Source organism: Rattus norvegicus, chromosome 2, assembly GCF_036323735.1.
Source record: "Rattus norvegicus strain BN/NHsdMcwi chromosome 2, GRCr8, whole genome shotgun sequence".
Classification (NCBI taxonomy): Eukaryota; Metazoa; Chordata; class Mammalia; order Rodentia; family Muridae; genus Rattus; species Rattus norvegicus.
Genome location: NC_086020.1, coordinates 240,485,029 through 240,497,575, shown reverse-complemented (window position 1 = coordinate 240,497,575; position 12,547 = coordinate 240,485,029). Strand labels below are relative to the sequence as shown.

General features: G+C 41.2%; 1 protein-coding gene across 57 annotated transcripts in view; it reads left to right on the top strand.

Annotated features, from left to right (window-relative positions):
• The window catches only part of Adgrl2 (adhesion G protein-coupled receptor L2), a 631,071-nt gene that overhangs the window by 489,671 nt on the left and 128,853 nt on the right, over window positions 1–12,547 (top strand). For 56 of the 57 annotated variants that reach the window (XM_063281223.1, NM_001302210.1, NM_001302212.1 and 53 more), the window contains 1 exon segment: window positions 2,200–2,372. In XM_063281223.1, the coding sequence (XP_063137293.1) occupies window positions 2,300–2,372 (73 nt within the window). In that variant the 5' untranslated portion in view covers window positions 2,200–2,299. 57 annotated transcript variants of the gene reach the window in all.

The window sequence follows — 12,547 nt, the reverse complement described above, 5'->3', positions numbered from 1 at the left end:
AAACAAGGACTCTTTCAAACAGTGGGTGACCAAAGACAGACGGATCTTGGATCGCTGTAAGAAACTGGAAACGGGTTTCAGAGTGTTGCAAGTGGGCAAGCTGCCTGTGTGGAGAGCTCACCGAGAGAAAAGAATCTATTGGAAGGCAAACTTGGAGAGGCAGAATTCCTTGCTTGAGCATGGGGCCATCCAAAGGCTGGCTCAGCGTTGGTTTGTGGCAATGAATACATACCATTCACATACTGAGGTTTTTCTCAGCTGCTTGGTCAGGTGACTGGAGAGATTGAAGTCTGTGAGAAGATGCTCACTGATGAGCGGTTGGGTGTGTGAGCACTCACCTTTTGATATGTCTAATGTGGAATAGCTTTCAGCGTTGGGACAGGAGACTGACGGTGGGGAAGACTATCAGAGAGAGCTGGCTGCTTCTGCATATGGAAAGGTGTCCTGTCTCCAGCATTATGTTTTGATGGCTTCCTTCCTTCTGGGTCATTTGCATTCAGAGGAGGAAGAAACATGGTGGCTATTTTTGTTTTGTTTCTTTTGATAGCAAAGCTTGTACTGCCGCTCCCCCAAGGCTCCCCTAGTCATGACCACACCTAAAAATCTCTTCAGAGCTAAAATACAGGCTGAAGCGTATATGTGCATATACAGGGGTGTAGATAGACATAGTTCTATCCCTTAACCTGTCGGCATGATAAAACCAATTCCTTATAATAGAAATGTCTTGGTCGCCTTTCATCCGAGACCGTCGTAGATTGTTATATGCAAATGCTAGAGAGTAGGTTCAGAGTAATTTGTTTCTCACATCCTTCTTGGTATATCTGTTGCTGACAGCTGTGATAATCCCTTTGTAGTTTGATGAATGTTATGTTTCAAACCATTTAGAATTTGACTGCTTTTCCATTGAAGTTACATCATGACAGAATAGAGGGAACTGCTAATAGAATGTGGTACATGGAGCATCTAACAAATATGAGTAACTAGGGTGATATGACAGAATGCTCGGTGGACAGGGGACTCTTGCCTGGCTGTTACTTTTCGTGTGTTAACGATGGGATGTAAATTAGCAAGACTTTGAGTCATGTGTACAACCTGAGAGAGGCAAGGAGTAGAAGTGGCTTTATCTTCCCACTTTATAAACGTCTACAGCTAACACTGGGGTTGGTAGCTCCGTGGTAGAGGTCTTGCTTAGCAGATATTAGACCTTGGGTTCGATTCCCCAGTCCTGGCCACCGCCCAACAGCAAACACCAATCAATTTCACAGTTGCAGCTTGTGAAGGGTTTCCTTACCATGGATAGCTGGACCGGGAGGTTCAGGTATACTTGGGAGCTGTCTTCATTGCATGTGAATTGTAAGACTCTGTGTCTCCTTAAGTATTCTCCAAAGAAGACCAGTTGTCTGGAAGGCTCCCAGTGGTCTATCCTTGGGATCCTACGAGCTCAGGTTGGAATAGAAAGATCCTGAGTTTCACCATAACCTAGAATTAGATGCTGTTTTAAAAAGAAAAGAAGTCCCCAATGCCCTTGACACAGTGCTCAGTCTGTGGGTGTATATTCAGGTCCAGTAGACTGGGTGATGTTCCTTTCATCTTAACTCCCAATTTACTCAAGAAAGCCATGCTGTGAGACCTAAAGCATTAAAAGAAAGTTGCCTTGAGACTGTAACTAACTGCTCATTTATTCTGGGACTCGTTAGCAGGAAGGCGGTGGCGTTCTGATGGCCTGTGTTGTAAATGAACACACCCACATGTTATCAACCGTTTACCTTTGTTTAGAGAAATGACCTCATCAGCTCTGCGATCCGTTATACAAAATACTAAATTACATTGATCAACAAATGCTCACGTATTTATACATTTATCTGTGTTCTAGAGCTAGTTCTTTCATCAAAAGTTTAAAGTCATAGAGAGACGGATGTATTACCTCAAATGATTTTCTGAGATTCCGTGCTTTCCTAAGGTAATATTACTAGAATAATCACACACACACACACACACACACACGTCTACACATTTTGGGAGTTTTTGTCAGCACGTCTCAGACATTGTGTATGCAGGAGTAGCTGCCTTCGTGGATATGAAATGAGCATGTGTGTCACAGTTAAGAAATGGAGAGACGGGAGTTTTGTTACTTGTGCATTTGCTGTGACGACATACCAAGGTCTTAGAGTAAGTGATTGATTTGTTTGTTTTTTTCAGATATGAGGATCAATGATGCAGACTGCTGGGCTCGATGAAGCTGGGCATTTATAACTAGATTCATTAAGGAATACAAGGAAAATATTTAAAGGGATCAATAATGGTGTCTTCTGGTTGCAGAATGCGAAGTCTCTGGTTTATCATGATAATCAGTTTCTCACCGAATACCGAAGGTAAGACACAGTCATCTTTTCTTAAACCCAGGAGAATCTTGGGGATCTCACTGGCTTTGTGTTAAAGTGGCTACGTTCTTAGTTTGTTATTTTAAAAATGGGCGTTGAATTCTGTTTTTTTGTTTGTTTGTGATTAAATTGCTTCCATTACACTGTTTTCTGGTATAAAAAGTGCTAGGCACCTTATTTTGTATTTTATATCAGATTATACATTTAAAAAAATACTTCTCAACACGTTCTGGTTGCCTTTAGCTTTTTCTTTCAAACTCTGGTTTTGAAGTCCCAGTCCTTAGTTCTGCTTCTGAGCCATATTAGAGCAACATGGGAAGTTAGATTTCTCATTTATGAATACACAGCCATACTCTGCAGTATGAAAAGTTTTTAAAGAATAATATCAACTTTCCCTATACTTAAGAAGGACAATATTTCTACCACTGAATTACAACTCCAGCCCTTATAAAAATGTGTAAATTATAAATAATCATTGAGTGTAGTTTTCATCTCAGAGCTAATTTTCAAAGAAGTACACTGCTCATGGGTTGATTTTTTTTTTAATTCTAAATAGTGAAAACTATCATTTATTAATTTCTAAATGGATTTTTTGATACCCATTATTTATAGTCTTTGTTAATACTCATATTAAAAAAAAAACCTCATCCAGGTGCTCTTTAGACCAGGCGGGAGGATACCACCTAGTAAAACTCAGCTAGAAGATCAGGGCAGTGTCTGTGTTTAGCCTGAGAGACCTTAACTTTAAAAGATCTTTTAGATCTGCATACATACAGTGGATTGTTTAAATCTCAATATAGTAAAGCACTGGACTTATTATGTACACCTTTCAGAGTTCCAGTTTTTACATATTGATAGAATGATAGGGACATTAAGTATCTACCCTAGAAAAGCCATTGTCTGTTGTCTTTGTTGTCTGTTGTCTTTGTAAAGAACTTTTAAGGAGCTCAACATTTTCATTTTGTCACACGGAATTGTTCCTATGACTTGGTTTAAAGTTGTGTTTTCTGCCTGGTCTCCCTGGTTATACTCGCATCGGATTAGCACATTAGCACAACTTAATGATGTAATTTAAATGATTAACGTGCTTAGAGATGTTTGGAAATGGTTCTGTATTCGGAACACACATTCCCTTGGAAGTTATACGCAGGCTGGTATTCCATTCAGAGATGACACAGTTCTCTGCTTTGGAGGTGAAGATAGGAAATCTGAAAGCGTCCGGTGTTGAATAACTAGTTACTATAATGATAAGCAGGTGGAACCTGAGTTTAATAATATGAATCTCAGGCTCGGGTTGCTGTGAAAGTCATATGTATGGTCTATAATTTTGCATCTGTTTTTTTTATTTTATTGTATTTTATTTTTTTTTGGGAAAAACGCTGTCTGAATTCCTGCTGTTAGTTTTGAGTGTTTTTATACATTGGAAAAGGTTCCAGGTGCGGACCAACGGCTCATTAGTCCAATAATGAAAAATTTTCCAATCAAGGTGGAGAGCCCTCTGCCAGCACTGTCGCCTCGCCCTGCGGGGGGCAGCGTGCAGAGGCTTCTTCATGACACTCGGTAGTTTTATTTCGAGTGTCACCTCTCGGGTCAGGATTCATATCCGCTCTTAAGAGAAATTTCATTTTTGCCTCATCAGGCTAGGGGTGTGTTGCTTTTGAAGGAATTCCCTCCTACTGGCAAAAAAAGAGCCTGAGAGGGCCTCACACTGCTGGCTTTAAGAGCAGCCTCAGTGGGCACACACTGCCGGAACATGTAGGCGGCGGCATGCAACTTTGTCTTAGAAGAGTCGAATACGACACTGGCCGCCTTTATTACCAGAAATCAGATAATGACCTGAGGATGCCCGTTGAGAAACTAATCAAAGTTAGGTGTTCAGGCTACGGGGCAGAAGTGGAGCTCCAACTCTCAGCCATTAAAGCACTTCTTACATGATTTTTCCGTTTCTTCCTTCCTTTCACTGTGCGTGTGTCTGTGTGCGTGCACATGCTGGGACGTGCGGTCTTCTCAGTTTGTGGAGGACGGAAGACAACATAGATGGCTCTGTTTTGTCACACCCTGGAGACTCATTTTCTAGGATTCAAGGTGTCAAAAATGAGCTTGGAGCTAGGCTGATTCCATTGAGCCCCAGTAATCCTGTTGTCTCTGCCCCAACAGTGCCATGCCTAACTTTTTACATGGATTCTGTGATTTGAACTCAGGCCCTCTTTCGGTCTGTATAACAAGCTCTTAGTGGAGGTCTGTAGTCATCTCCTCACTGTTGTTTTGGCAGAGATGAGAGCTGTTTGTACCATTTCCGGTGTCCTCGTGACCGCTCCGTGGAGGTTGCCTAGCTGGGTTTGTCGCGCTTTGCTCTTTATTCGGTGTTGAACCTGAGTGGGTTCTTGAGATTAAGAGATGCACACAGTAGGCCTCTAACTCGGGAGTGTATGTTCTTTCGCTGGGGTTGGGGGCTTACGAACCCATTGGGATTCAACTGGGCATTGCAGTGTGTGGGACACCCCGGGATGTGCCAAGCCCAAGGGCAGGATTGGATTCATGGCATTATTTAACCTGCTTTTGCCAGTTCATTGCCCTTTCATTAGGATCCAAGAAGTAAGAGTTTTCATAGCACTAAGGAAAGACAGGGAAGGCCCCAGCCAAGCCGTGCCACCCCCCCCCACCCCAAGTTCATGGCCATGTTTACATCCTCGGGGCTTTCATTTTCTCCTGTGGACACGCTTTGTCCTTGGAAGCAGACGGAGGCTTTGGGTAGCGTTGAATTCGGTCTGTGTCAGTACCCATCAAAGGTGGACCTCCAGATTTGTGAGGGGTCTGTCCAGCTGTCTGTCAGTGGTTAGGCAAATCTTGGCGCTACGACACATTTCTTGTGCAAAGTCTGGCACTTGTGTTATTTGTATTACCTTTCCAGCTCTGGGTGGGGGATGCAGGTCCTTGTGCTTGCTGGGGGGTACTCTGTCACCTCACTTCGCCCTGCCCTCACTGCTTCCTGGGTGTACCCATAAAAGCCAATTCAGTACTCAGTGTTTTAAGGTGATAAAGCTAATGATTTGAAAGGTTAGCTGTTTGTTTTCTGTTTGCCCACCAGTTTATTGTGTGATTTTTTTCCCCCACTCAAACTAGAGACAATGTAACTTTGAGATCGTAGTGTCTCTGCGTAAACAGGGATTGTATGAAGGCCATACTTTGAGATGTTTTATAAACTTTCCATTTAATTGATTCATATTTCTGTAGCGCTAATCTTGCCTTTTACCAGGTAGTTCTGTTGAGAACCTGGTGTGCTTTGATTATTTTGGCCATTTTTTTTTATAAGCATAGTAACCCCCTGTGGAATCATGTATCAGTAAGAAGAAAAGTAAATTGACTTTTTGTGTCCTAGGGAATTAAATTATGCTATATAATGGGACCCTGGCAAGTATAAGGCAGACAGGTGAGAGCTCGCTCAAGTGCAGGTTCCAAAAAGCAGCATTTGTTCAGCAAGGCAGGCAATACAGACTTTAGGCTGAGTCCTTTATGCGATAAATGTATCGTTAGACCTCAGAGCTCTGAGTCTAGGTAATTAATCAGGTTACACTGTTGCTTATCACAGACTCAAAGAAAACTGTTGTAATAAATGCAGATGGCAAATAAAGATTCACATTCTTATAAAAATCTAGAAAAATCTGAGAACATACTGGTGAATATAGTTGAGAGCCAGTTTCTAAGTGGCTTTTTACACTAATGCTATTTGACTAAATTGACTTTTTTTAAAACAGTAGCTATGGATAAGTATGAATTAGGAAAGTTATTTTGGCACACTAATATTTCAGAATAGTCTGAGTTTTGTGGGGAAAAGTGATTCTTCTCCACCGCTAAACTGAAGCGAGAGTAAAGCATTTTAGATCACTAGAATCATGTCTCTGTAATTCACATGGTACAATAAATATGTATTCACATGAGCCTGCATATGCACACATGCACATACACCACATGTCAGCCTCCCAGAATCAGGGAACGTTGACGTCTGGTTTCCAGTAATCAGCCAGTCTGCATTCATCCCGGAAGATCTCATTGTGCTGGAGGAGGGAGCAGGAGATTAGGATAATAGTGTGAGAAGTACCAGGTCCTCACCACAGGCTAGGCAGCTACTGTGACTAAGTCACGGGCCCTTCCTAGATTGTAAGGTTTGAAAATTAATTTTGAAAAAGATTGTGATTTTTTTTAATTTACTATGATTCAGAAGTTGGTAAAACCATTTGCTTTCTTGGGGTTCACATTTACATTTTTAGCTTTATTTTATTTTATTCATTTTTAATCCGGGGTGATCAAGCTCCTCGAACATAATTTGTTTGATTTTTGTCTTGTTTTCTTAATCTGTTTTGCCAGTGAATTAAGGAAAGGGGAGAAAAATTGAAATGACCACAGTAAATTACAAAGATCCCATCAGTGGCTGGGGGTGAGTGCAGTTCAGTGGCCCTCCTAGGCTCAGTCTGGTGTTTTCAGGGAGGCCTCTTGTCCTTTTTCTTCCCGGAAATGCCTGCGGGGCTCCTGAGCCGACTCACGGAGGCCATGTGACTTCACAGCCTAGGCTGATCACCTACTTTTGTTCATTTCAGTGTGTTTGATTAGTTGATGTCTAAAACGTGAATTTCCAGCAAGGTACGTGGGGATTTGGCTGTATGACTCCTATTAAACTTAATGGAAGTCATAACTCCCATTAAATTAATAGGAATTGTGTCTGTGTTCCTTGCATAGCTAATGCAACCTCATTGTTTAAACTCGGGAATGGGGAAATTAGCATCCTTTCAAAACAAGGCATTTACGTTTTTTCCTCCCCATATTTATATTTCTAGTGCAAACTGGTGCTTATTTTGCTCTTTAAGAAGGTGAGCACGTAACTCTGGCTCCTCTTAGGGCACCTAAAACAGTCCCTATTGTGCCTTGTGTAGTATAATTTGACTGTGTTCTCCATAGGTAGTGATGTACAAAGGGGTTTAACAAATGTAAATTTAATCCCATTTATAAATTGTACCAGATAGGGTCATATTTGAACACGATGTATGGCAATAGAATTACTTAGTTTCCAGCTCAAGATATATATTTATATATTTTCTGAATGCGAAGTAAAGTTGCGTAAATTAAAATCCCAGGTTACATGCCCACATGCATTGAAAAACTTTCTTAGTAGTATACTTAGGTCATTTGAAAAAAAAAATTTATTTCATTTCACTTGTTTGTTTTTGAGACAAGGTCTCTCTGCCTAGCCCTGGTTGTCCTGGAGCTCACTTGTGTAGACCAGGCTGGACTGTGCCTCCTATCCCACCTATGTCTGCCTCCCGAGTGCTAGGATTAAAGGTGTGCAGCTCTGTGCTTGGCAGATTGGTTTTGCTCGCAATTATGTGTCTGTGTGCATGTCTGCCTGTCTACTGGGCAGCTCTGTGCACGTCAGAGGAGCAGCCGTGGTAGCCTGAGGTGTCAACTCCAGGCTGTTGGGAGCCACGAGGTGGGGCTGCAGGAGCCAGGGGTACCTTTCCAGTCCCCTGTGTGGGTCATTAGTTCTCAGAGCTAGTGCGCACTGTTTCCCAATTGGAGACTAAATTCAGGAAGGTGATTCCCCCCTCCCCCCTTTTTCCCTTTAATTCTGACTTTCTGTTGTATTCTGTTTTTTTTTTTTTTAAACATCCCTGGTGTGGCAAAAATATTGTTCAGCTAGTCTTTTGTTTCACTAATCAGTCTTTCCACGACTGTTGAAAACGTACCGTAAATCAGCATGTCTGTCACAAACAGCCACCTCCAAACCTCACTCGCATTATGTCCTTGACTGTGTGTGCCCTCCCTGCTTTAATTTTCGGATGGGAAGGCCTGGATCAAATATTTATAGTTGTTATGATTTTTCTCAATGTAAAGTACATTTTAGAAATAACCAGTTTCACTTGCAAATCAGTCATTTTTCACCTTTATTGTTCCATTGGCAACAATCAATAATGCATCAAAGGTAGCTTAATTAGAAACAGTAGCATCGAAAGCAGAATCCTTTTGGAGGCCTTGCATTCCGTTAATTATTTGCCATTCATTTGTTTCTGTTTTGAGGCCCACTTACTTTATCTGTGACGCAACGTGCGTTCTTTTGCTTTAAAAAATCTACCACAGGTTTGGATTGCTAAATCTGAGGAAAGGATGCTAGGAATGACGGAACATAACTATTAATGAGGACCTGGTATGCCCTGAAAACCAGATCTATCTTCTACCTTACTAAGGGAGCGTCTCACAGAAACATATGCTCGCTACCCCGTGGTAGTCTCATTTCTCTTCACCTCCTCTGCCTGACAGAGAATGACATATGACAGCCATGCAGGCTACATGTATTAGACATCAGTGTGGATTAGCGAATATCTCCTGACATCTTTCAACCCTGCCTCTGAACTCCTTTTGTCAACTTGACAGAAGTGATTCCAAGAGAATACTAGTCCCGGCCTTGGGATCTCGTGGCTAAAGTGCAAAGCTGAGAAGGGGATTCCCTATCTACGCTCCAGGGAGCACAAACAACATTTATAATCTGTTCTTATCGGCGTGGGGGCTCGCCCGACTTTGACTTTCACGTCTGGCATGATTCTTGCATTGAGAGCTCATTTTTCTTTAAAAGTATCTGCCCGCTTTTATTCTGAGTGTGAACGCAATGCATCTTCCTGGGGAGAGGTAGAGACTTTAAAGGAATCATGATAACTAAGCGTAATAAAATGTAATGAAAGCATAACGTTTACACCTTGAACCTTTTATATTATTTCCTTTAGACACATCTTATTTTATTTTCTACAGTGGACATAGTGATGCTGTCGATAAACACAAAGTCATGTGGAAGCAAAGATAAATTCATTTGCATCTGTTATGGTGATAATGGCTTTAAATAGCTGTTTTAAAATTCACCGTGTATAGATTTAAAAAGATTTGCCTTCAACCTTCACTTACCAGGCATTTGTTCTTAGGTTTTTTTTTTTTTTTTAGGTGTTAACTAGATGAACACCTTCATAGGAAATATTTGTTTTGAGGCCAGTTGTTGTTTCCTAAGGCTGGAATCCTAGAGTTCTGACTAGACAAGGTGTAGGCACCTGAGTGCCTTTCCAAGAGGGTCCCTGCTGATAGTCAGAACAGGAGAATGCTGATGTCTGTATGCTTTATTAACAAATATCAGATAAAGGCCTTCCTGCTGTATTTCTGACTTGAGGACTGCTTGTGAGGATAAAGACTTTTTTTTGTAGACTTGATTGTCAGGCAGTTGGATTTTTTGATGTGAAGTTCTCTTTTGTTTTGGTCAGACTACAAAACGTTGACGATAGTAGTCTCATGGCGTTTTTATTTTGAAAAGTATTTCCTAGGTAACCTGGTAAGTTTAGTATTTATCTTGCTTGGACACGTTCCTACATAAGAATTTAAAATGAGAAGATTGTCTAATAAAACAACAATTAAATGTGAAATAACTATCCTGATTTTGTTACGTTTGCTTTATTTCCTGCTTCCCCTCTGGTTTATACCTGTTTTCCTTTAATTTTTTCCCCTATTTTTATGCTAAAACCTCTTACATCCATGTCTTAAATGTTTCTTCATTTGCATTTTCCTTTGACTCTTAAATATTTTTAATTGAAATTTGCCAATGCTGGGGTTGAACCCAGGGCTTTATTCATGCTAGGCAAATAAATGCTCTACCCCTGGCTAAATCCTCAGGCCTAAAACTCTGAAGTTAGTTAAGTTAAAATGAAGCGAATGCATATTAACCCAATTCTCTGTGTGGTTAGAGTTGATATAAAGTCAAGGTAAGACCAGATTTATTGTGGCAGCTGTTATAAACAAAACAGAAAAGTAAAGCATAGAAAATAACACTTTTAAAATTTTTTTCAGTGATTTGTCCTTGCTTTGAAGAGATTTCTTTTTGCATGGAGCCTTAAAAAGACAAAAATCAAGATTTGGCTTTATGCAATAGATGGGTGCATAGATTGTTACGAAAGGTAATAGGGAGGAAAGTTGTGACTATCTAAATTAAATATTTACAAATAATTAAAAAAATTAAAGTTGTAAATAATTAAAGCTGACCACAGAGACAACATATCTTAGAAATCCTTCAGCATTAGGAAGAAAGACTTCCCTGGAATGGAATAGATTTGGATAATTCCTTTGTGTTTTGTGGGAGGGGTTGCTCTGCCCAGGACCGCTAGGTAAAAGTCTCTTTTACTTCCTTGCATATTTATACGTTGCTAAGTATCCTGTTAGCATCTGTTTCTGCTTCACTGTGTATCTGTGGCTTGATCCATCAGTCCTTGTCTCCCCTACCCCCCAACCCCCACCCTCACACCTCCATCTTCCTTTGGTTTTCCTTTCCAGGACTGGTGGGCCATCCCTCTGCTGAAAATCCAAACATTTGAGTGCCATGTGCTTGCTGTTTTAGTCATTGCTTGTGGCCTTTGCCCTAAAGTCTTGGAAATGGTCCCAAACCTGAAAGACTCTGAAATCAGGACTAATTCTGGTCCTAAATATTTTAGAGAAGACCTAGTCAAGATCCAAAGTGGGTGATTCACAGCCTGGGGTTAGATTCAGTTAGTGCTGTTCCTGTTTTGACTGAAGCCAGCCACTTCAGGAGGGCATTGCTGGTGGCACTGAAACCCACCTTTTGTTTGTTTGCTTTTGTTTTGTTCTTAAGGTTGCAGGGCTGTGGGTGGTAGTAATGTCCGGTGATTCCAACTGCAATCTACTTAGGAAGGGTTCCGGGATTTCTTGGAATGGCTGCTCGGAGATTGGTAGCGTAGAATTTTTCACTTTACAGGTGAAGAAGCTAAATCCTAGTAAGGAGTGTTCTCTCACCAAGGTCTCCTTGCTGAGGGGCAGAAGTTGAGAGAAGTCATGCTGAACCCTAAAAATCAGAGCCAGCACAGTGTGTATGGGAATTTACTGCCGGTGCCTGTGAGTCACGTGGGGGATCCGAAGACCTGGATTCCGAGTCAGTGTCTGGGGTGGGCTTGAATCATGACTTATGAGTCCCCGAATATCAGCCGCTGATAGTCTCTCTGAGGAGATATGTATCCTGGAGACGTGGTTATTAAAACGTTCAGGCGATCAGAATTTGCATGATAGTGATTTCAGTCATTGCCAGTCATTTGTTTTTTTAACCCAGACAACGTGTTTGGAATACCGAGGCAGCAGCATGCTCAGTTCTATGACCCTTATTAAGGGAAGAGTGGAGGAAGCTCAGGATGCAGGGAGCCTTGTTAGATTTTGTTACGTTTTAATCCCAGTTTGTATGCTTGGCGATGACCTTTTATCTGATGATTTGCTTTGGAAAAAAAAAAAGTCCCTGAACACACAGGCAGCCTGGCCTCTCCTTAATTCCCTCTATACCCAATTGGCCTGCCCTACTTTTATTTTACCCTACACAGATACATTATTTTAATAGCATCTTAATACATTGTTGTATTGTTTAAAGTAACAGTTAAGGAGCAGTCGCCCAGAGTGAAACACTGTTCTTTGTCCTAACTCAGCTGGAGAGAGTTTATTTTGCTTCATTTTCCTGTCATTCTTTTCAATAACTGAACAGTCATCATTTCACTTCAGTTAGGTTCTGTGGCATTTTAGGGCTGCGAGGCTGCAGGCCCGGTCAGAGTACCTCAGTGTTAACAGGTCACGAGAGGTGGCTTAAGGGAAATTTTGTGTGCTTAGGGTCATATAGTATTGTCACTTGGCAATGTAATCAAAGGTGCTCTATTTGTTTCTTTTCATAGCAGATAATATTTCGGTGTAGTAGAGGATCTAATCCTTTATTTCTGCCTTTCAAGGACAAAAATAGGTTACTGATAATATTTAACTTTACAAGAATGAAAACTGCTAATTAAATGCGTCTTCAGTAGTCTCTTGAGTCCTTGGAAGCCAGGGTTAGAGTAAAGAGCAGATTTGGAATAAGAAAGTTGGCTATGGGTACTCTGGGTAATTTTCTTTTCATTGTTGATAGAGGTAAAGAATTTTAGACTTGGGGTGTCATCTTGGAGATTCGTAGTGCAGAGTCTAACACTTCACAGGTGGAAGAGGAAACCCGGAAAGGTTGGGCTTCCATTGAGCTTTGATGGCTGAGCCCCATTTTGTCCCCACAGAATGTTACATTTGCCGTCAGATGGTTGACAGATATTTCCATGGCAGGAGAAATGAAA